Source organism: Lynx rufus, unplaced genomic scaffold, assembly GCF_022079265.1.
Source record: "Lynx rufus isolate CCGP_SWC_20201006 ecotype Redwood Valley unplaced genomic scaffold, mLynRuf1.p SCAF_1, whole genome shotgun sequence".
Classification (NCBI taxonomy): Eukaryota; Metazoa; Chordata; class Mammalia; order Carnivora; family Felidae; genus Lynx; species Lynx rufus.
This window is the reverse complement of record NW_025814823.1, coordinates 110,937-134,998: the sequence shown is the minus strand read 5'-3', so window position 1 is coordinate 134,998 and position 24,062 is coordinate 110,937. Positions and strand designations below refer to the sequence as shown.

Below are 24,062 nucleotides of genomic sequence, written 5' to 3'. Positions count from 1 at the left end.
TCTTTATGTCTGAAATGAGTCCCTTGTAGGCAGCATATGGATGGGTCTTATGTTTTTATTTTAATCTAGTCTATTACCTTACGTCTTTTGATTAGAGCATTTAGACCATGTAAATTTAAATTAATTATTGATAGTATGTACTTATTGCTATTTATTGAATTGTTTTCTGGTTGTTTTTGTAGTTCTTATTTGTTTTTTCCTTCTTCTCTTGCTCTCTTTCCTTGTGATTGATGACTTTTTAAATGTAATGCTTGGCTTTCTTTCTATTTATTTTTTGCTATCTATTATATGATTTTGTTTTGTGGTGACCATATGGTCTATATGTAATGTCCTTAGTATATAGCAGTCTATATTAAGTTGATGGTCACTTAAGTTCAAACTCATTCTAACTTTTTTTTTAAGTAGGCTTCAAAGATAAAATTTAAAAAATTAAATAAATAAATAAATAAATAAATAAATAAATAAATAAATAAATAAAAATGGGCTTCACACCATGGAGCCCTATGAGGGGCTTGAACTCACAAACCTGAGATCAAGACCTGAACTGAGATCAAGAGCCAAACATCCAATCGAATGAGCCACCCAGACACACCCCCAAACTCATTCTAAAAGAAGTCTTTTTTGCTCTCCTCCACATCTTATGTATATGTTATCATATTTTACATCATTTTATTTTGCGGGTCCCCTTAACTAATTTTTTAGATATAAATGATTTTACTACTTTCATCTTGTAACCTTAATACTAGCTTCATAAGTGATTGCTTTACTACCTTTTCTGTATGTTAGCTTTTACTCATGATATTATTTCCTTTCATAATTTTCTTCTAATTATGGCCTGTTCTTTCCACTTAGAGAATTCCATTTAACATTTCTTGTAAGGTTGGTTTAGTGGTAATTCCTTTAACTTTTGTTTGTCTGGGAAACTCTTCTTCTCTCTTTTGATTCTTAATTCTACCTTGCAAGGTAGAGTCTTCTTGGTTGTAGGTTTTTTTCTTTCAGCATTTTGAATATATAATGCCTGCAAAATTTCAGCTGAAAAATCAGCTTTAGTCTTATAAGGTTTCCCTCATAAATAAGTAGTTGCTTCTCTCTTGTTTCTTCTAAAATTCTCTCCTTATCTTTAATCTTTCACATTTTCATTGTTATGTGTCATGGTGTGGAAATCCTTGGGTTCATCTTACTTGAAACTCTCTGTGCTTCCTGAACCTTGATGTCTGTTTACTTCCCCGGGCTAAGGAAGCTTTCAAGTATTATTTCTTCAAGTATTTTTTTGCTCCTTTCTCTCTTCTTTTTTCTGGGACCCCTATAATGTGAATATTTGTTTGTGTGATATTATCCAAGAGATCCCTTAACCTATCCTTGTTTTTTAAAACCCTTGCCCTCTTCATTCAGAGGGCATCTTGGTAGAACAGCTGAAGCTGATGTGGACATGGCTGGGACAGTCCTAAGCTCTCTGTGCTGAAGGTATACTGAGGTTTGTACCTGTGTTACCTAGGCAAGATGGCTGGAGCTGTTTCAGTAGGTGTTCCAGTATGCACCATGCCGGGGATTTTTCTAGTATGTGCCATGCTGGGACTGCCTTGGTAGGATGGCTGTGGTTGGTATGGGCTAGGAGCCTGGGGCCCACTGAGGCAGTAGACCAGCTAGGATGCCCAAACCCTGCTCCTGTCCATGCTGTCATGGTGGAGGGAAAATGGTAATCATGGAACTCCTTAGTCCCTCTGATCCAGAGTGAGTTTCAGCTGCTCCCCTGCCATTTGGCAGAGTTCTAGGGCTGAATCCTTTATATTCTAGTTTCTCTCTCTCTCTCTCTCTCTCTCTCTCTCTCTCTCTCTCTGTCCAAAGGTAGGCTATGTTTATTTAGAGTCACAAGTAGTTGACTGACTCAGTCTGACTCAAACCACGAGGAAACCATGCTGTTTCACTCCATTCTGGTCCTAGGGTGGCCAAGCCTGGCAGGAGTACTACTTAGGGCCCATTTGAAGGTTTACAAGTTTCTCACTGAGGACAATCTGTGACCGTGTGAGAGTGGTCAGGTAGGTCACCATCAACAGGTCATTGATGTTGCTATTGAGCATGGTCTCAAAGTTATCGGGAATTATCCTGGGTACTTAGTTAACCAGACTCATCAAGAAGTGGCCCACAGTATTGTCAGCTGATACCTTTCCAGACAGCACATCCTCTGCATACTGCAACACTGTGCTCAGGGCATCCTATATGCAAGCCGATGTCCCTCCTACTTGCTGAAAGTCGCTTGAGAGTCTGATCACCTGGTTGGGGCTAAAACAGGACTCCATGATCAGCTCAACTCAATGTGTTTAGTCATAATGTGCATATTTCACTAATAGAGGTATGAACATCACCCCCTTGGTCTTCCCAGGGACACCATTAAAGTGCTGAAATAGGCCTTGATGCTCACACGGCCAATCTCGAGGCTCATGTCCACAATGAGGTGAATGGGGTTGGGGGCTTCCCCGTGTAGTACTCATGGATCAGCATAGAGTCCTCTGTAATGTCATGGCCTGAAGCATCCCAGGCTAGGATGAGCTCATTTGGGCTTTCTTATATGATTCATACATGTTCTTAGTGAATTCCGAAAGTCCTCTATACTTTTTTGAAGCCCAGCGATTAATTTTACGACTATTATTCTAAATTCTTGTTCCGTTATATTGCTTAAATCGTTTTTTGATCAATTCGTTAGCTGTCGCTACTTCCTGGAGTTTCTTTTGAGGAGAATTCTTCCATTTCGTCATTTTGGATAGTCCCTGGAATGGTGCGGAACTGCAGGGCTCTTCCCCTGTGCTGTCTGGAGTAACTTGTGTTTGCGGGCGGGGTCTGTCTCCAGCCCACCGCTGGGGCCACAGTCAGACTGGTGTGTACCTTATCTTCCCCTGTCCCAGGGGCAGGACTCACTGTGGAGTGGTGTGGCCCCTGTCTGGGCTACTTGCACACTGCCAGGCTTGTGGTGCTGCTTTGATGGGATCTGGCATATTAGCTGGGGTGGACCCGCAAAGTGCACAGGGGTGGGAGGGGCAGGCTTAGCTCGCTTTGCCTTTGGTGGTCCCCAGCAGGAGGGGCCCTGCAGCACTGGGAGGGAGGCAGGTAGACCTGTTGGAAGGATGGATCCACAGAAGCACAGTGTTGGGTGTTTGCGTGGTGCAAGCAAGTTCGTGAGGGGAACTGGTTCCCTTTGGGACTTCGGCTGGGGGATGGGAGAGGGAGATGGCGCTGGCCAGAGCCTTTGTTCCCCCACCGAGCTGAGTTCTGTCCTCCAGGGCTCAACACCTCTCTCCCTCCCAGTGTCCTCTTGCCCTCCCGCTCTCCGAGCAGAGCTGTTGACTTTTAACATTCCAGATGTTAAGTCCTGCTGGCTGTCAGAACTCACGCAGTCCGGCCCCTCCGCTTTTGCAAGTCAGACTCAGGGGCTCTGCCTTGCCAGAGGGGCTGCCCCTCCACCACCCCAGCTCCCTCCCGCCAGTCCATGTAGCTCACACTGCCTCTCCACCCTTCCTACCCTCTTCCGTGGGCCTCTACGCTTGGCTCCAGAGAGTCCGTTCTGCTAGTCTTCTGGCGGTTTTCTGGGTTATTTAGGCAGAGGTGGGTGGCATCTAAGTGATCAGCAGGACAGGGTGAACCCAGCATCCTCCTATGCCACCATCTTCTCGAGAGCCCCCTTGAGATGCCAATTTCAAGTCCACATTGTTACCTGTGCTGACTGGCTATAAATTGGAGGTGCCCACAACCCCCTCCTTAGGTTTCATTAATTTGGTAGAGTAGCTCACATAACTCAGGAATAACAATTTACTTACTAGTTTAAGGATTTATTACAAAGTATATGAATGAGCAACCAAATGAAGAGATACATACAGTGAGGTCCAGAATAGTCCCAAATGTAGGACTTTCTGTCCCTATGGCGTTTAGGGTGTGTCACCATCCCAGAATGTGGATGCATGCTGGTCTACGAGCCTGGAAGCTGTCCAAACTGGCAGTTCAGGATGTTTTTGGAGGTTCATTGCGTAGGCATGGCTGATTAAATTACTGGCCATTGGTGACTGGATTTAATAATCTCCAGGTACCACCTCACCTCACCTCACTGCAGGTCAGGGGTGGGGCTGAGTGTTCCAACCCTCTAATCATATGGTTGGTTTCCCTGGCAACCAGCTCCCAAACCTAGTTACTTAGAGGCTTTCCAAAAGTCATTTAATTAACATAAACTCAAGTATGGTAGAAGGCCTTATTATGAATAACATGACACCCATTTCACTTTTTGGCTCTGAGGAAATTTCTGGAATTGAGGACCAAAGGTCAAATATTATTACAAAAGATGCTCCTGTTGCTTTTATTGGTTAGGAAATTCCAAAGGTTTTAGGAGCTGGAAGCCAGGGGCTGGTAGATGAAGCCCAAAATATATATTTACTGTAAATCACAATATCACACTGTTGATATTTTTTATGTTGCTATAAAAGCATCCACTATACAAATGACAATGCAAATCTGAAACATTTCCTGATAGCTGTAGAACAGCTGATCCCACATTCTCATGGGGCCCCTGACCTATGTAAGGAAGGTCAGGGTGGAGAAAGTTCAACACTGGGCTTTTAGGTATGGCTAACTTTTTTTTTTTTTTTTTTTTTTTAACCAGAATGCCTAGATTTGAAACACATCTCTGCTATTTTCTAGCTGTGTGTCCTTGGATTGCTTAACTTCTCCACCTAAGTTTTTTAAATCTATGAAATAGGGATAAAAATAGTACTTAACCTCTTTGGGAGTATTAAATGAATTAATACATTTAACATACTACTAGGATAATGAACCCTACTCTTTACATTTTTTTAAATGTTTACTCATTTTTGAGAGACAGAACAGAGTGTGAGCGGGGGAGGGGCAGAGAGAGAGACACACACACAGTCTGAAGCAGGTTCCAGGCTCTGAGCTGTCAGCACAGAGCCTGAGGTGGGGCTTCAACTCACTGACCAGGAGATCATGGCCTGAGCCGAAGTCAGATCCTCAACCGACTGAGCCACCCAGGCGCCACCCAGGCTCCCGCCCCCCCCCCCCCCCCCCGGTTACTTTTTGCAGGTAAAAGTCTTGATATCTTTTTATGTACTTTTGGAAGGCATCCAGTTAACTTGCTTCTGACTAAATTTCATTACATTCAGTGACATCTTTAAAAGTGGCTGCTCCCTTTTGCAGGAGTTACTAACTGTATTTATGAACTCAGAGGAGAAAATACTTACATTGTAATGCATTCCAATTCAGAATAATGGAAAATATACAGCAAGAGCCTTGGTCTTTGCCAAAGCCCCACGGAAAGCATTTTTGAGTTCTTTCTGTTTAAGTATTCAATATAAGAGCATTTGCCCTGTCTAACCCCAATTGAGGCTCTGTTCAAATGCAGGCACAGTTATACTTTAGAGCTCTTTCTCACCAACAGTCTTCCTTTCTTATTAATTTCAATAAATATTCACTGACCCAAAACTCTGCTAAACCCATGGGGGAACACAGAAGTTTTTAAAACTGGGGTCTTGTTCTCTAGTGTAAGTTAAGTGAAATAATATGCAAATTCTTATTTCTGGTATTTGAAGTAGCGCTTGGGGCTGGAGAGGTCATGGCAGTCAGCCTGTTAACCTTGTCAGTTGTCAATCCCAAAACAGAAAGACAGACAGACCTCTCTTTTTTCTTTTTAATGTTTGTTTATTTTTGAGAGAGAGAGAGAGAGAGAGAGAGCGAGAGAGAGAGAGCACATGCAGAAGCAGGGGAGGGGCTGAGAGAGAGGAAGACACAGAATCTGAAGCAGGATCCAGGCTGTCAGCACAGAGCCCGACACAGGGCTTGAACTCATCAGCCATGAAATCATGACCTGATCCAAAGTCAGACACTTAACCAACTGAGCCACCCAGGCGCCCCAGGACAGATCTCTTGGAGAAGTCTTCCTTAAAGCAAGGTTACACAGCTGTAGGTATGTTTGAAATCTATGGCATCCCACTGAAATCACTTTTCAAATGCACTTTGTGTTTATGTTTGGACAGTCTGCAATTATTAAAACATCTGAAATTGATTTGAATGCTGGTATGGCTTAACACTTATCTTTCTCATATTTTCCTAAGGATTTATGTCCCCTGGACCAAGTTGTATATTATAAGAGAAATGTGCCATAAAATAAATAAAACAATTATCACTTACTAGATAATTCATATATTGACCTTATGTTTGTTTTGAGCTTTGGGCCTTAGTTCTTAGGAGCTTTTTATATGTCAGAAAATTAGCCTTTTGTTTGATCTCAGTTGTAAATTTTTTTCACATTTGTCATTAATTTTCTGACTGTGCTTACGGTAATTTTTATGAGGTTGAAATATTTTTAAGTATTAAAATTTATTTACATTTCTTTTGGACTTCTGATTTGTCTTTCCATACTTAGCGAGGACTGCTGCAGTCCAAGATTATAAGGAAAATTTCCCATAATTTCTTCTAATACTTATGGTTTAATATTTTATATATATAAATATATTATATATATACTTTAATGTTTATTTATTTTGAGAGAGAGAAAGCATGATTCGGGGAGGGGCAGAGAGAGAGGAAGAGAGAGACTCCCAAGTAGGTTCTGCGCTAATCAATCTGGGGCTCGATCTCATGAACTGTGAGCTGAAATCAAGAGTTGGACACTTAACTGGCTGAGTCACCCAGGCGTCCCTAATATTTTATATTAAATCTGATACATTTAGGATCTGTACTGCTCTAAGGTATGATGTATGGCTCAAACTTTTTTCCTAAACGACTACTTAGCTCAATAACCTATGATGAGTAAACCATTTTTCTGCCCAACTCCTAACCAAGACTAGGACTATCTAGAATTGTTTTATTTTGGGAATAATCCATGAAAAAATAAGAAATCTCCTTTTCTATGTGTGTTACAAAAAATCTAGATTCACTCTTGCTCTGATTAAGCATTCGTGTGGTAGCCCTATGATAAAAGTAACATTTTCCTCCATTTACAGAGTAGGAAACTCACTGAACCAGAGAGAAACTGAAAACTTGCTCAAAATCATAGCACTAGTAAGTGACTGAATCCAAGCTATTAATCACTATGATACAGGCCAACTTAAAGACATATCAAACGATACTGTGTTCATTGCAGTTATTCATGGCTTCTGTAAAGTGGGGATAACAAACTTACCTGTGTGCATGGATTGCTCTGGAGATTAATCATTCAGGCCATGTTCATACCAAGCACTCAGTGCTAGCTATTTATATTCATTTAATGATTTAGGGCTTCTGTAGCTCAGAGCCCTATATTTCTATACCACCAAACAGTGAGACCTAAATCTAGGTGTGAATCTCAAACTAACAGCCATCTTCTCTGAGTCTCCTCTGCATCTGCAAAATGGGCTCGGTGGCCATACTTACTCATAAATATTATTTTAAAGATTAAATGAGATAAAATATGGAAATGGCCCCACCCAACACTCTCCTGCATGTTCTGCCTTGCAAGCCTACAGACTTTCTATGTTGCTGATCACCTTCCTCAGATAATCAAAGCAGGAAAACCCTTCATTCAGTCTTGAATGGGCAGCTAAGAATTGCAAACAGTTCAACCTTAGACTTAGACAATAAGAAAATCTTACCTACATCTGTCTACTGTACCCCATAGTCATAGTGTCTGGCAGGAAACTGGGCTGAGTGGGTACTGGCCTCAAAACAGACCCCAGAGACCAATACTCTAATTGGCATGGATTTCCCTCCCCTGAGGAGGGAAATATGCCTCTTCCTTCTGCCATGGGCTGCTTCTCTTCCAAGATACTACTGCTTTTCCCCTTCTGGTCTCTGGAGCCAAATGAACTGGCTGGTGAGGCCAGTTTATACTCTCAATGACACCTCAACTTTCCTCTTTTACCAGCAGCCTTGGGTCTCCCTTCCTGCCTCTTTCCATAAAGGTTAGCTCCAATTTCTGCCTGACAGTTTGGACTCCAGGTGATGCTGGCCTCCCGTTCCCCATTAAACTGGAGAATCCCTAGGTTTCTCTGCAAATTCCTGGTTTCTGCTGGTTCACTGCATCTTGTACAGAGACCTTACAGCACTTGACAAATTAAGTCCAATGCCAACAAGCACCAAGGCAAGTTTCACTTCCTTTTACCAACACTCAAAGGGCAAATGACTTGTCTCAGAACCAATATTGAATACAGGGGCCCAGACATGATTATGGTCTAACATTTATCAAGCATAAGCTCCTGAACTAAATCTTTATATTCCCTCTTTTACTGAATTCTCACAGTAACTGTGTGAGGGGTGTGGGTGTGGCTGGGCAGGTGGCAGGCGGCAGGTGAAGGCCTCAGTGGCCCATGCTCATCACAGACACAGGATACTTTCCAATAGCCTTGGGAGGGCACTGTGCTGGGGAAGAGTGGCTGGGAATCCACCTGGATGAACTAGACATTGTTAGGAAGAGAACATGGGGAGAGAGGTTCACAGAGCAAGATCAGGGTTTAGGAGCATCAAGTAGAAATTTACTCTTGTCTTTCTGTCCACCTGGGGTTGTCTGGTTTAAAATCTATCTTGATGAAGGACTGTTTGTTTTGTCTGGGTGGCTCATTTTTGTCTGTCCAGCTGGAGATCTCTCTGGCTCACAGAGTGTCTACCTGCCTAGTTGGAGATCTGTCTGGCTGCAATCCTTCTGGCTGAGGGTCTGTGGTTGTGTCTAGCCAGGGGTCTTCCTGAGGATCCTGTGAAGTTGAGATTCAGTCTGTCTCGAGTTCATTTATCCAGCTATCTACTTGGAGGTTTATCAGCCGATCTGGCTACACACTGATCTGTCAGTCTGGGGTCAGTCCATCTGTCTGTGAGGCTAGATGTCTGTCTCACTAGCCATAGATTTGTGCCAAACTGGTGCATCTGGCATCCAGTTCAATGGCTGGGGGTCTGTCTGGCTAGGGGTCTATGTGAACAGCTCAGAATCAGCCTGGTTTGGGGTCTTTCTGTCTGACTAGGATCTGTCTAAATAGGGTCTGACTTGTTGGGGGTCCATTCATCTCTCCAGATGGGGGTCCATCTGTTCCTCTGGTTTGGGTTCTATCTGTCCAGCTTGGCTTGGGGGTCCGTTTATCTCTGACTGGGCATAGTGTCTCACTGTCTGGCTGGGGTCATCTGTCATGTGTCTAATTAGAAGTTCATCCATCCAATGGGGCCCTATCGGCTAGCAGGGATCTAGCCTATTCAAAGGACCCGCTGATTTGCAACGTACACCCAGCTGGTAGATGGTCTGGACAGTGGGCCATCTGTCTAGCTTAGGACGCTTATCTACCTGAGGGTCCGTCTACTTTTCTGGCCTGTTGACTGCTTGGGGATCTACCTGGCAGTCTTCCCAGATGGTGGTGCATCAATCCGTCTGCTAAATTGTGGGCTTTGTGGAATTGATGAGTTGGTGGGGACTAACCACCTGTCTAGAAGTCCACCTATCTGCCTGGTTGGAAGGCTGTCTGGCTGGTTGGGGTGTCTGTGCAATCAAGGGTCTATCCGGCTGGCTAGGAGTCCATCTGGCTACTTGGGAGTCTGCTTGACTAGGTCTGTCAGTCTGCCCACTTGGTGGTGGGTCTGTCTAGCTGAGAGGATGTCTGTGTGTCTGTTCAGCTAAGGATTTGCTTATGTCTGTCTGGGAGTCTGTCCACCTAGAGGTCCATCTGACTGGTATCTGGCTAGCTGCCTATCTGGGAGAGGGGTCTTTTTGATGGTTTCTCTTGCTGGGTGTGATCTGTCAAGGTGTTAGTTTATTAATCTGACTGGAGGTCCATCCATCCGGCTGTGGACTGTCCTCTGAAATCTAGCTGTCTAGGTGTATGGTTATGTATTTGTCCTGATTGGGGGCCCATCTGACTGTGTAACCCATCTGGGGATTTTTTACCTGTCTGAAATCAGTCTGCTTGGTTATTATGCCTGGCGTGGATCCGTCCAAATGGTGGGGGGCAGGGAGGAGCAGCCAGCAGTCCTTTTTAGGGCCCACCCATTTCTCTGTGTCCAGCTGAATGTCTGAGCGAGGGAGACTCAGATACTGAGATGAACTAGTCCATTATGTGGTGATGGGGGCAGTTTCCAGAAGCCCATCTGTCCATCTTCTCTTTCACACCTGGGGGAACTTGCCTAGTACCCTGGGGTTGGGCCCATCCTGATGTTTATTATTGAATCTGTTCAGTGTGGTCTCACTAGCCATTATCTCCCAGCTACCTCCCCCAGCCTCAGGCCCTGAATGCTATAATCACTGGGGCAAAGCCCCATATTTCCACCCTGAGAAACTTTTATTTTGATCCAGGACCATCATTCCCATTCCCAACACTTCACACAGCAGAGAATGGCCGTCAGCAGTCCAGGTGCCCATGTGGGGCAACAGGCAGGCAGGGGTGCAGCACTCACACCTGGGTCCACTCAGCAGGGGGGTCCCGGGGCCCTTTAGGCCTTCCAATGCGCAGGTTGAAGCCTGGAAGAAGGGCACCGTGGGTTTCGTGGAGAAGCTGAGGTGTGGACATGTGTGGAAGGTCATCCTCAAGCCTTCAGGCCCTTGTGATTTACTGCAGCCACATCCACAGGACTCGGAGAGTGGGAGCCCCATGCCACTATCGCTAAACCCCCAACACCTGGTTTTCAGTCCAAGCTGCGGTATCCCAGCAACCCAGGCTTTCACTTACCTAGCCCACTGGTCTGAGCTCCATCCACCACGTCCTCGTAGGCGTCAGGCCCAGCGGGGCTTTGGTCAGCCAGAACTGTGGGCAGAAAACCACCCCCCACCCCCACGGATCGGTTCAGGCAGCCCCGTGGAGCTCTGGAACCCACCCGGGGCAGAGCCTCATCCTCCAAGCTCCCAGGGGTTGGGGGTGGGGGCCTGGGGGCCGGCGCGGTAGGGGCGGGGCCAAAGGCCACCTCCGTCCGGACGAGCTGGTGTCGCCAGAGAAACGGACCCAGACTTAGGGCCACGGCTAGGCCTGGGGCACTTCCGGCCGAGCCGGGGCGGGCAACAGTCCCAGAGGCGCGGCCGGAGAGGCACCGACGTCAGCCTTGGCCGTGACCAGGCCGGCCTTAGGGGCGGGGGTCCTCGAGGCCGCGGGGCCCTCCACACCGGCCACACGCCGTCTGGCGCAGGAGCTGGCGGGCGCCGGCCCTCCCAGCCCACACCCCGGCGGCCCGGACTCACCGCGCCCGGGCGGCGCCCCCTGCGCCTCCTCTGCGCGCGCCTGCGGCCGCCGGGCGCGCGGCAGCACCTGGCTGTAGAGCGGCGCCTCCTCCGCGCCGCGCCCCGGCGCCCCCGCCTCGGGCCCCGGGGGCGCCCTGCGCTTCTGCACCACCGCGTACGTGTCCGTGTCGGCCATAGCGGGAGCCGGGGACCCGGGCGCCGAGATGCTCCTGCGGGCGGGGCGGACGGGGAGGAAGTGAAGACGCCGAGCCCGAGGAAGGAGGGGGTGGGGAGCGCTCGCGGCGCGCAAACCGCCCGCTTCCTTCCCGCCCGAGGCTGCTGGCGGGTCGGGAGAGGGGGAGCGGGCGGGTTTCCGAGGCGAGAGGGAGGGGCCTCTGGGTGCGGGGCGTCTCGCTGTGCGTCCGGAGGGCCCCGCTAGTTTGGTGGGTGGAGGGAAGGGGCCAGCCTGGCGGGTGGAGGGCGCAGCGTATTGGTATTGCGGGGTGGTCCTGTCGTGCAGATGTTTGAATAAAGGAATGAGGAAGTGGCATGTAAAGGGGAGGGAGGGACGGCCTCAAGATGGAGAGCTAGTCTTAAAGAGGAGGGGTGACATCTCTGCTGCAAAGGAAGGTTGGGTCTGTGCCCCCAGCACCTGACACGACGCCTGACAAGTGGGCTGCATCAAGAAATATTTGCTAAGTTAATGACCGGGGAAGCAAGGAAACGGCTAACACCGAGGCGAGCCTTAGAAGCAGAGGCAATGAGATCTCTGGGATCAAAGTGTCGTCTTGGGGCAGGTTCCCAGAGTGCAGGCAAAGAGCGAGCCAGTGAATGTTTGGTAAATTGAACAGCAAGGAAGGGGCCGGTGTTGAAAGGGCGAGGAGAGGGTTACCTTGGGCATGAGAAATTGGAAAGGGAAGAATGAGGAGATAGGGCTGGGTGCCTCAGGACCTCACCAGGCTAATGGCGTGTGGTGGGAAGGATCCGGAAGGAAAAGGCGTCATCATAGAGTGGGGTACAATTCTGGGGAAGGACAGGAGGGGAAGGCTGCGAGGCGTGGAGGAAAGTTGCCAGACCCCTGATGGAAGTCACCATGGACTCTGGGGGGTAAGCTGAGGCGGAGTCTGATAAGGTCACAAGGAGGAGAACAAAGGTAGATATCATAGTCAGTCCCTGCTCCCAGAGGGAGTCCAGGGGCTAGATGCTGCAGTGATGGTGTCCACAGACCTCTGCTCTGGTCCTAGTCTCTGAGGGTGTTTGATGGTGGACAGGAAGACAGTAGGCAGGAGGCCTTGGTACCTCCTTGAAGTTCTGGTAAAGGGGGCTGGAGGTGTGGAGTGCTGAGAAGAACATCTGAACCACCAGGTTCCTATTCCTGTACTCCTCCTCGTGGGGGAAGAGGAATCATCAAAAAGGGAAGACAAGAGGAAGAGGCATGTGTCCTTGAATTGAGGAGACTAAGGCTCTCACCTTTGTCTGCACAGCTACAGGCCGCTGCTTTCTCATCTCCAGGACCACGCTGAAGAGGCTGCAGTTAGGTGGGATCATGTGCAGAGAAAGAGGACACATGAGCAGGACCTGGTGGCCATGGGGCCTGCACTGCACCCAAGCACACATGCCCTATTCATACCTGGGTCAAGAGCACCTGTTTAATCCACAGTGCACGGGACACCTGTTCACCCACAACCTGCACTGACAAGCAAGAATAAGAGTAAGCTGGGTCAGGACCTGCCCACAACCCCTCTTGTATGAGGCATTTGGGGTTTTCAGTGAGGGCCCTAACTGGGGATCCCCTGCAGCACATTTTGATTCTCAGAATCCCCCAATTACGAGTTAAAAGAAAACGCTTTTTAATTGTTTACATTTGTTGAGCATCAACTGTGTGCTTACTCCCCAGCAGGCAGTCGGTGCCCAATAAATGGTAAATTTCAGTTGATGTGGTGTGAGCAGTGTAGCCTCGGGTTTCTCAAGAGGCTCTCAGTGCTGATGCATAGGGGCACTTGTACCTCAATGTTTATAGCAGCACTTTCAACAATAACCAAATTATGGAAAGAACCTAAATGTCCATCACCTGACGAATGGATAAAGAAGTTGTGGTTTATATATACAATGAAATCCTACTTGGTAATGAGAAAGAATGAAATATGGCCTTTTGTAGCAACATGGATGGAACTGGAGAGTATTATGCTCTCTGTGAAATAAGTCATACAGAGAAAGACAGATACCATATGTTTTCACTCTTATGTGGATCCTGAGAAACTTAACAGAAGACCATGGGGGAGGGGAAGGGGGGGGAAGTTAGAGAGGGAGGGAGCCAAACCATAAGAGACTCTTAAAAACTGAGAATAAACTGAGGGTTGATGGCGGGTGGGAGGGAGGGGAAAGTGGGTGATGGGCATTGGGGGGGCATCTGTTGGGATGAGCACTGGGTGTTGTATGGAAACCAATTTGACAATAAATGTATTAAAAAAAAAAAAAAGAGGCACTCAATCTGCAAGACTGGCTCCAAGTTCTGCACTGGCCTCCCTGCCTCCCTCCCCCACTCCCAGTCACCTCTGTCTCACCACACTCCCATAAAACCCATTTCTTAAACCTGCAGTGGACACAGACGGGCCTGGGGCCATATCCCTGGAGGTGATGGGCTTCCTCCGCCATGGTGAGCACATGTTCAGGATTGCTAGTGACTCCTCTGTCTGGCCAGGACATATATTGCAGCTGGTACACGGATCGGCATTCCTGAAACACAGGAAAAGAGGGACAAATAATTAAAAAAAAAACATTTATGAGTACCTACTACATGTCAGGCTCAATTCTAAACATCTTTCATTTAAATCCAACAGATAATAACTGAGAAGATAAGTACTATTGCTAATGCCCATTTTACAGATGAGAAAATGGAGACAGAAAACAGCTCTCCCCATATGGGAGCCTCCTCCTCCCTTTTCAGTACCTTCTGAAAGGTGACCTAAAGTGCCCTGAGTATGATGTCTGTGTTCAGCCGTGTCTCCCTTGTCTGAGGATGTGGGGCAGGTGGGAAGAGAAGGGAGAACAAAGACTACAGGTGCCAAAAGACATTTACAGAAAACAAAGCATTTCTGATTAAAAATCAAAGTCAAACAACATTGTTTTTAAAACGCATTCAGCTCAAACAGCCCCCATGGCTTTCCTGAAGGAAACATTTGATGGAGGAGGGAAAGAAGAAATATGATTAAACACCCCAGCAAGCTCATTTATAGTGAAAAAAAGAGATTTCTTTTGTTCTACAAGAGTTTTATTGCACTTCTCATGTACCAACTGTATGTATGACTTGAGGTGACAGATTTTCCTGACTTTTGAAATGTTAAGGGAAATAAGGATTTTAAGAACTTAACAAGGCACATTTGTATAACAGAGATAATCATGATCATAGTTAAAATGCAAAATGAATGCATGTATTGAGTTATGACTATTTGCCTACTAACAAGTGTGAGGGGGCTGTGGGAAAACTGTTCATCCTTTCAGGCTCAGCCCAAAAGCCTTCCATCCTGAGAATCTTCTGTGAAACCTCCCTAACATTCAAGACTCCATAAAACACTGTTCCCACCTCCGCTCCAGCTTACCAGCACGATGCAGAATAGTCCAATCTGTAGTGGTTCCTGTTCTTGGTCCCAGTAATGCTCACGCTTTTTCTTCAAAAAGGTAAGGGAGAAAGGGCAAGGAATAAAGAGGGGCAGTCTGCTTTAGAGTTCTAGCTCAATACGTCCACACTCTCACAGGACACCTCGGGCATTGCTGCTGGAAGCACAGACAGCTGCAGCTACAGTGCAGGCCAGCTGGCAGAGCCTTGTCAGATTAAACACACACAGGCATAGTGGTGACTTGAGCTTCTGACTATGCAGGAGGAAGAGAGGCCAGAATATTCTCATACTGTAAGCAACTAAAAAAACTGGATATGTTTTTTATGAGCCGCTATTTTCAGACATTGGACCACAGGCATTGCAGGATTGTGATCACTGAACAAAGGGAAACACATGGGTTAAATCTTATGACTACTCCAGCTTACTCCCTAGAGGCAGTCACCAGGCTGCAGGACATGGGGAGTCCAGAGATCCCACCGAGTTGAGGAGCCAGAGATTACGGCTAAGGGAGGAGAAGGCAGCTCGAATTTGAAGGGCAGAGTCCTGGAAAGAACAGAGATATGCAAACAAAAGTAAACAAACAAACCTCCAGAAGTCTGCATATGGTCCCCTTGACTATTTTTAGCTGAGTAATAATCTGAGCAAATATGTCATGAAACTAGGCAAGAATAACTTCCCAAGAAAGGAGAATAACTAGGGACCTATAAGATGAACATGTTCATAATGGGACCGAAATAATTTACATTCCTTCCAGCCTGAGTGGAGAGACCTGACTGACTATAAGGGCATTCAGCAGGGAATCAAAAAAGACCACACTTTAGGAGTAGAGTGAAATTAGTTCCAGAATAAAGGCCACTCTAGACCTGCCCTACAAAAGCTTAAAAACAAACCTTAAAATGATCAAACATCAAAAAGTAACTTAACTACCCTCCAGAAAAAGTCCAACACTCTTTAAAGGAAGACAATAAAATCCAACAGTGACCTGTGTAAAATTAAAAATGTCAAGCATCCAATAAAAATTTACTAGACACACTAGCAAACAACAAAATCCCTAACCAGGAGAAAAATCAGTGAAGACAAGATCCGGTAGGGATGAGGAAAGAATAGACCTTTAAACAATTTTTAAAAACATTTTAATTATACTTGAAGATGAAAAGGCAAACATGAACATGATGAAAGTGAAACAAAAGGTATAAAGAAGACCTAAATGGAACTTCTAGAGAGGAAAAATAAAATACATAAAATAAAAAATTCACTGTCTAATAGTAGATTAGACATAGAAGAAACAATTTAAAAAAGACCATGACGACATAGCAATAGAAACTATTTAAAGTGGAAAAAAGAAAAAAAATGACTGGGGATAAAATGAACATCAGATAACAAAAAGAAACAAAAGTCAGCCAAACTGGCAAGGAAGAAGTCAAGCCTTCACTATTTGCAGATGACATGATACTCCATGTAGAAAGCCTGAAAGCCTCCACCAAAAATATTGCCAGAACTTATTTCAGCAAAATCACAGGATATAAAATCAATGTACAGAAAACTATTGCATTTCTATACACCAATAATGAAGCAGCAGAAAAAGAAATCGAAGAATTGATTCCATTTATAATTGTGCCAAGACCCACAAGATACCTAGAAATAAGCCTAACCAAAGAGGTAAAAGATCTGTACTCTGAAAACTATACAAGTCTTATGAAAGAAATGAAAGAGGACACAAAGAACTGAAAAAACACTCCATGCTCACAGATTGGAACAACAAACATTGTTAAAATGTCTATACCCAAGGAAATCTACATATTTAATGCAATCCCTATCAAAATACCAACAGCGTTTTTTCACAGAGCTAGGACAAACAATCCTAAAATTTGTATGGAGCCACACAAGATCCCAAATAGCCAAAGCAATACTGAAACAGAAATGCAAAGCTGGAGGCACCATGATTCTGGACTTCAAGCTATATTACAAAACTATAGTAATCAAGGCAATATGGTACTGGCACAAAACAGACACAGAGATCAATGGAACAGAATAGAAAACCCAAAAATGGGCCCATAACTATATGGTCAACTAATCTTCAACAAAGCAGGAAAGAATATCCAATGGAAAAATGACAGTCTCTTCAACAAATGGTGTTGGGAAAATGGGATGGCAACATGCAGAAGAATGAAACTGGACCCACAAAAATAAATTCAAAGTGGACGAAAGACCTAAATGTGAGACATGAAACCATCAAAACCATAGAGGAGAATACAGGCAGCAATTTCTTTGACCTCAGCGGGAGCAACTCTTACCAGACAAATCACTGGAAGTAAGGGAAACTAAAGCAAAAATGGAGTATTAGTGTTTCATCAAGATAAAAAGCTTCTGCACAGCAAAGGAAACACTCAACAAAACTAAAAGGCAGCCTATGGAATGGGAGAAGTTATTTGCAAATGACATATCTGATAAAGGGTTAGTATCCAAAATCTACAAAGAACTTATCAAACTCAGCACCCAAAAAACAAATAATCCAGCTAAAAAATGGGCAGAGGGAATGAATAGACATTTTTCCAAAGAAGACATCCAGATGGCTAACAGACACATGAAAAGATGCTCAACATCACTCATCATCAGGGAAATACAAATCAAAACCACGATGAGATGCCACCTCACACCTGTCAGAATGGCTAAAACTAACAACATGGGAAACAACAGATGTTGGCGAGGATGTGGAGAAAGAGGAACCCTCTTGTACTGTTGGTAGGGACACAAACTGGTGCAGCCACTCTGGAGAACAGGATGGAGGTTCCTCAAAAAGTTAAAAATAGAACTACCCTATGACCCAGCAATTGCGCCAGTAGGTATTTACCCAAAGGATACAAAAATACATATTCAAGGGGGTACATGCACCCCGATATTTATAGCAGCATTATCAACAGTAACCAAACTATGGAGAGAGCCCAAATGTCCATCGACTGATGAATGGATAAAGAAGATGGGGTATATGCATACGATGGAATATTATTTGGCCATCAAAAAGAATGAAATATTGCCATTTGCAATGATATGGATGGAGCTACAGTGTATTATGCTAAGTGAAATAAGTCAGACAAAGACAAATATCTTATGATTTCACTCATGTGTGGAATTTAAGAAACAAAACAGATGAACATAGGGGAAGGGGGGAAAAAGAGAGAGGGAAGCAAACCATAAGAGATTCTTAACTATAGAAAACAAACTCAGGATTGATGGAGGGAGGTGGGTGGGGGGATGGGCTAAACGGGTGATGGGTATTAAGGAGGGTACTTGTTATGATGAGCACTGTGTGTTATATGTAAGTGATGAATCACTAAATTAACTCCTGAAACCAATATTACACTATATGTTAACTAACTAGAATTTAAATTAAAATTTAAAGAAAAGAAAAAGAAATGTCTGTTTATGCCTTCTGTCCATTTTTTAATTGGATTATTTGTTTTTTGGCTGTTGACTTGCATCAGTTCTCTATATATTTTGGATACTAACTCTTTATTGGATATGCCATTTGCAAATATCTTCTCCCATTCAGTGTAGGTTGCCCTTTAGTTTTGTTGTTGTTTCCTTTGCTGTACAGAAGGTTTTAATTTTGCCACAGCAATCAGAAAGAAAAGGAAATAAAAGGCACCCAAATTGGTAAGAAAGAAGTAAAACTTTCACTATTAGCAGATGACATGATACCCTATGATCCAGTAATCGCAGTACTTGGTATTTGAGAATATGAAAGAATATGAAAACATTAATTCAAAATGATATATGCACCCCTGTGTTTATTACAGAATTATTTACAATAGCCAAGTTATGGAAGCAGCCCAAGTGTCCATCAATAGATGAATAGATAAAGAAGATATTCAGCTATAGAAAAGAATGAAATTTTGCTATTTGCAACAACATGGATGGATCTAGAGGGTACAGTGCTAAGCGAAGTAAGTCAGAGAAAGACAAATACCATATGATTTCAGTCACATGTGGAACTTAAGAAACAAAACAAATGAACGAAGAAAAAAAAAAGAGAAACCATAAAACAGACTCAAATATAGAGAACAAACTGATGATTACCAGAGGGGAGGTGGGGAAGGGGGAATGGGTAAAACGGGTAAAAGGGATTAAGAGTATGCTTATCTTGATGACCACTGAGTAATGTATAGAATTTTTGAATCACTATGTTGTACACTGTAACTAACACTGTATGCTAACTACACTGGAGTTAAAATAAAAAAATTAAAAAATTAAGTAAAAGATAATCTAAAGCAAAAATAATAGCAGTGTATGGTAGAGTATTTCATATTTAGAATTAAAATCTATGGCAACAATAACGTGAAGCATGGAATGGGAAAATTGAAATATGCTAAAGTTCTTATATTTTAAATGAAATGGTATAATATTATTTGCTGTGATAAATTAGACCTAACTTGTAAACTCCAAAGCCACCACTAAGTACATAATACAAAGAGGTATAGCTAATAAGTCAATAATGACTATGAAATGAATTCATAAAAATTCTCAGTCTGAAAGAAGACAGAGAAGAAGAATGAAGGGACAAAGAACAGATGGAACAAATAGAAAACAGAAAGATGGTAGGTTTAAATTCGACATTACTGATAATTATATTAACAACTAAATACTCCAATTAAAGGCAGAAATTGTCAGACTGAATACTAAAGTAAGTCCCTACAATATGCCACCTACATGACACTTTAAAAATAATGATGGGGGTGCCTGGGTGGCTCAGTCTATTAAGCATCTGACTCTTGATATTGGCTCAGGTCATGATCTCACGTTCAGTGAGATCAAGTCCACAGTGGGGCTCTGCGCTGAGAACTCAGGGCCTGCTTGGGATTCTCTTTCTCTCTCTTTCTGCCCCTCCCCATGCACACACACACACACACACACACACACACACTCTCTCTCTCTCTCTCTCTCTCTCAAAATAAATGAATAAACTCAAAAAAAATAAAAATAAGGATGAACGTAGATTTTTTAAAAAAGTAAAAGAATGGAAAAAGATATGCACACCTGAGTAATTTAAATGGCTGTATTAATATCAAAGTACACTTCAGAAAAAGGAATATTACCAGAGATAAAAAGAGACCTTACATATTGGAAAAGGGATTGATTCATCAGGAAGACATAATCCTAACTGTATATGTACTCAATTACAGATTTTTAAAATAACTGAAGCAGAAACTGACAGAACTGAAAAGACAAACCAGATAATTTTAAAATTAGAAAATTTCCCAACAGGCACATGAAAAGATGTTCAGCGTCGCTCCTTATCAGGGAAATACAAATCAAAACCACACTCAGGTATCACCTCACGCCAGTCAGAGTGGCCAAAATGAACAAATCAGGAGACTATAGATGCTGGAGAGGATGTGGAGAAACGGGAACCCTCTTGCACTGTTGGTGGGAATGCAAATTGGTGCAGCCGCTCTGGAAAGCAGTGTGGAGGTTCCTCAGAAAATTAAAAATAGACCTACCCTATGACCCAGCAATAGCACTGCTAGGAATCTACCCAAGGGATACAGGAGTACTGATGCATAGGGGCACTTGTACCCCAATGTTCATAGCAGCACTCTCAACAATAGCCAAATTATGGAAAGAGCCTAAATGTCCATCAACTGATGAATGGATAAAGAAATTGTGGTTTATATACACAATGGAATACTACGTGGCAATGAGAAAAAATGAAATATGGCCTTTTGTAGCAACGTGGATGGAACTGGAGAGTGTGATGCTAAGTGAAATAAGCCATACAGAGAAAGACAGATACCATATGGTTTCACTCTTATGTGGATCCTGAGAAACTTAACAGGAACCCATGGGGGAGGGGAAGGAAAAAAAAAAAAAAAAAAAAAGGACGTTAGAGTGGGAGAGAGCCAAAGCATAAGAGACTGTTAAAAACTGAGAACAAACTGAGGGTTGATGGGGGGTGGGAGGGAGGGGAGGGTGGGTGATGGGTATTGAGGGCACCTTTTGGGATGAGCACTGGGTGTTGTATGGAAACCAATTTGTCAATAAACTTCATAAAAAAAAAAAATAAATAAATAAAATTAGAAAATTTCAATATTATTTCAGCAAATAATAAGGCAAGTAGACCCCCTCCGAAAAGGCCATACAAAACATAAGACTTAAATAACATTATACTAATTGTCAATTATAGAACAGCTGGGGACTTCACTCCTCTCTCAGCGATTGATAGAACATTTGGAGAAAAGTAATCAGTTAAGATTTATAAAATACAATAAAGATACAAAAATATTAAAATGTCAACAAAGACACAGTAAATTTGACTGACTTGATATTTATAGATCATTCCGCCCAACAAAAGCAGAACACACATTCTTTCTGAGTATTTACCAGAATATTTACCAATAATTAACCAATAAATACCAGAGTATTTACCAATATAGACCATATTCATAGCCATAAAACAAGTTTCAGTACATTTAGAAAGATTGAAATCATATAAAGTTGTTCCTTGACCATAGTGGAATTAACTAAAAATAACAGGAAGATATATGGGAAAATCCTCAAATATTTGGAAACTAAGAACCACTGTGGTAAAATACCACGAGTCAAAGAAGAAACCACAAGGGAAATTAGAAAATATTTTGAACTAATTGGAGAAGACACAACTTATCATGTTTGTGAGATGTAGCTAAAGCTTAAAGAAAAGTGAATAACACTAAATGCTTATACATAAAAAAAAGAAAAATTTCAAATCAATGATGTAAGTTTAAGAAATTAGGAAAATAAGAGCAAGTTAAACCTAAATAACCTTTAGGAAGGAAAAATGAAGAAGAGAAGATATTCATGAAATAGGAAATGAAAAAAAAAAAAAAGAAAGAAAATGAGTAAAGCCCAAAGCTGCTTCTTTGAAAAAAAATTAATACAGCTGATAAACCTCTAGCCCAGAGATGGCTAACATTTCCTATAAAGGCCCAGATAATAAATAACTACTTTACACTTTGTGAGCCATTCAATCTACCCATCTTGAAACTACTGAAATCTGCCATTGTAGTATGAAAGCAGGTATACATGATATATAAACATATGAGTGTGGCTATATTCTAACACATTTTATTTACAAGAAAAAAAAGAAAAAGGCTGCAAGACAGACCTACTACAACAGCTAAAGTTTGCCCATCTTTACTCTAGCCAGACTGACTTAAGGAGTGACAGACGCCGACCACAAATTACAAAGTCAGGAGTGAAAAATGGACATCACTACAGATTGTACATACTCCATGATCAGCCATTCGCCCGGGGCAGTACTTACCCACCCCACAACCCTGTCCATGCAGGCCAGAATGCAGAATCATGTGCCTTCGATGCTGATATATGTTTACTGAGGAACTAATTTATGCTAACAGGCAAAATAGAGATCCCTGCCCTCCTGGACTTTCCTTCTTATCAGGAAGATGGAGAATAAACAATGTGTAGATTACCTTGTATGCTAGAAGTGGGAAGAACTGTGAGGCAAAAAGGAAAATAGGACAGGGAAGGAGAGTGGGAGTTCTGGGAGTTTTAAATGATGTAAGATCCAGGAAGGCCTCATGGAGGAAGTAGCCTTGAATGTTCCAGGCAGAGGGAACAGCCAAGGCACAGGCTCTGAGGCAGAGCCATCCCTGACACATCTGAGGAACAGCAAAGGCCAAACTGGCTAGAGCAGAGTGAAGGAAGGAGAGGCAAAAAGACATCAGAGCTGTACCAGGGAAGCCAGAGTATAGGACCTGATGGTCTATGGTGCAGATTTGGGGTGGGAAGCCCAGCAGTAGAGGGGTTGTGAACACTGCAGGGATAAGCACCATGAATAAGACGAAAGACAGCAACAAAAAAATTAAAGAGCAATAGTGGAGTCACTCCAAGAACTGGGCCTTTCAGTAGTAGCATTCGGGAGGTGCTAGCAAGATTTCTCTTGCCTTCTCCCTGCACAAGGAAATGCATTCTAGAGAGCTGAGAACACCTACCTGCCCATTCTCCATTTCTCGACATGCCTTCAGGATCACGGAGACACGAAAGATAAGGGGAGAGAGGAATGATTTGGGGACAGGAAAAACAAGGCCAAGGGAGGACCCAGAATGTTAGCTCCCTCCGCCCCCCCCAAAGCTAACCTTGAACCCAAACTCCCAGACCAGGCGCCAGAAGTCTAGCAAGGTGTGAGGCAGGGGTCCCTGTGTGGTAATATAGGCCCGGCTTCCGTCTGCTCCCTGATAAAGGCTAAGTTCACCACCCAGATCCTGTTGTCACCCCCACCATGTCCACCCTGTCCCTGACTCCCAGCCTGACTTGGATGAAGTTGCCATTGATGTAGTGGCCGTGTCCCTCCTCCTGGAGCAGGGACAGGACCACTGGTGCCTGATCATCTGCCAGCGGGACAGATGAGAAAAGGCACCAAGCCCCTGACAGCCTCCTGGATGAAAGCCAGCAGGGATGCTGCACACGCAGCAGGGGTCCACCTAGGTACACTCATGAGCTGCTCAGGAGAAAGGCAGCCACGGGGGTGCCTGGGTGATTCAGTTCATTATGCCTCCCGCTCTTGGTTTCAGCTCAGGTCATGGTCTCAGAGTTGGTGAATTCCAGTGGAGCCTGGAGTGGGGCTCCCACAGGTGGCAGCATGGAGCCTGCTCGGGATTTTCTCTCTCTCCCTCTCTCTCTCTCTCTGCCCCTCCCCTGCTCACACTGTCTCTCTCAAAATAAATAAATAAATAAATAAATAAACTTAAAAGAACGAAAGAAAGAAAGGCAGCCACTGCAAGGATTGGCAAGGACCTGGGAGGGAGTGCTCTGGGAGCAAACTGGGGTGGACTGGACTGTGCTGCGGTGAGGGGTGGGTGCAGAGCCCCATCTACTCCTGAAAGCCCCTGACTTACTTGGAAGCACATCTTTGTGGTGGTTTTTCCTCACATTCCCTGGCCGACTGCCAGCCTGGGTGGAGTGCACAGGCTCAGTCTTCCATGTGGCTAAGCAGGCCCGGATGTCCTGGTTGGGAGGCACACCAAGCAGACCAGGGGAGGGAGAAGGAAAAGAGGAACCAGATCAAAGTCCTGGGGCACAGAGTGGCTTGTAGGGACACAAAGCACGTGGCCTGTGAGAGGCGAATGCAGACTTTTCCAGGAAGCATGGTGCCCTGCTAATGGTAGTGACCACGCGCCTTCTCTGTGCCAATGGCATTGAGTCATCGCCAGGTCTTCCCCAAGTGGGTACTATTATTGATGTCCCCACCGCGTAGGTAAGAAAGCTGAGGCACCACCACATGGTTGAGTGAC

The 24,062-nt window shown here is 44.2% G+C and overlaps 1 protein-coding gene and 1 pseudogene across 1 annotated transcript; both read right to left on the bottom strand.

The window, feature by feature from the left end:
• Positions 1–560: 560 nt before the first annotated feature.
• LOC124501524 (eukaryotic translation initiation factor 3 subunit F-like) lies at positions 561–10,201 on the bottom strand (annotated as a pseudogene).
• Positions 10,202–10,267: 66 nt separating this feature from the next.
• On the bottom strand, positions 10,268–23,832 carry PTPN18 (protein tyrosine phosphatase non-receptor type 18; the record flags this gene model as incomplete). Its single annotated transcript, XM_047065000.1, is given in 14 exon segments — positions 10,268–10,465; positions 10,674–10,748; positions 11,177–11,728; positions 12,112–12,115; positions 12,455–12,541; positions 12,626–12,744; positions 12,807–12,847; positions 13,749–13,891; positions 14,106–14,168; positions 14,755–14,823; positions 22,764–22,810; positions 22,916–23,003; positions 23,083–23,159; positions 23,667–23,832. Coding segments are annotated over 14 exon segments (1,599 nt in total), but the record flags the coding sequence as incomplete, so codon positions are not given.
• Positions 23,833–24,062: the final 230 nt, after the last annotated feature.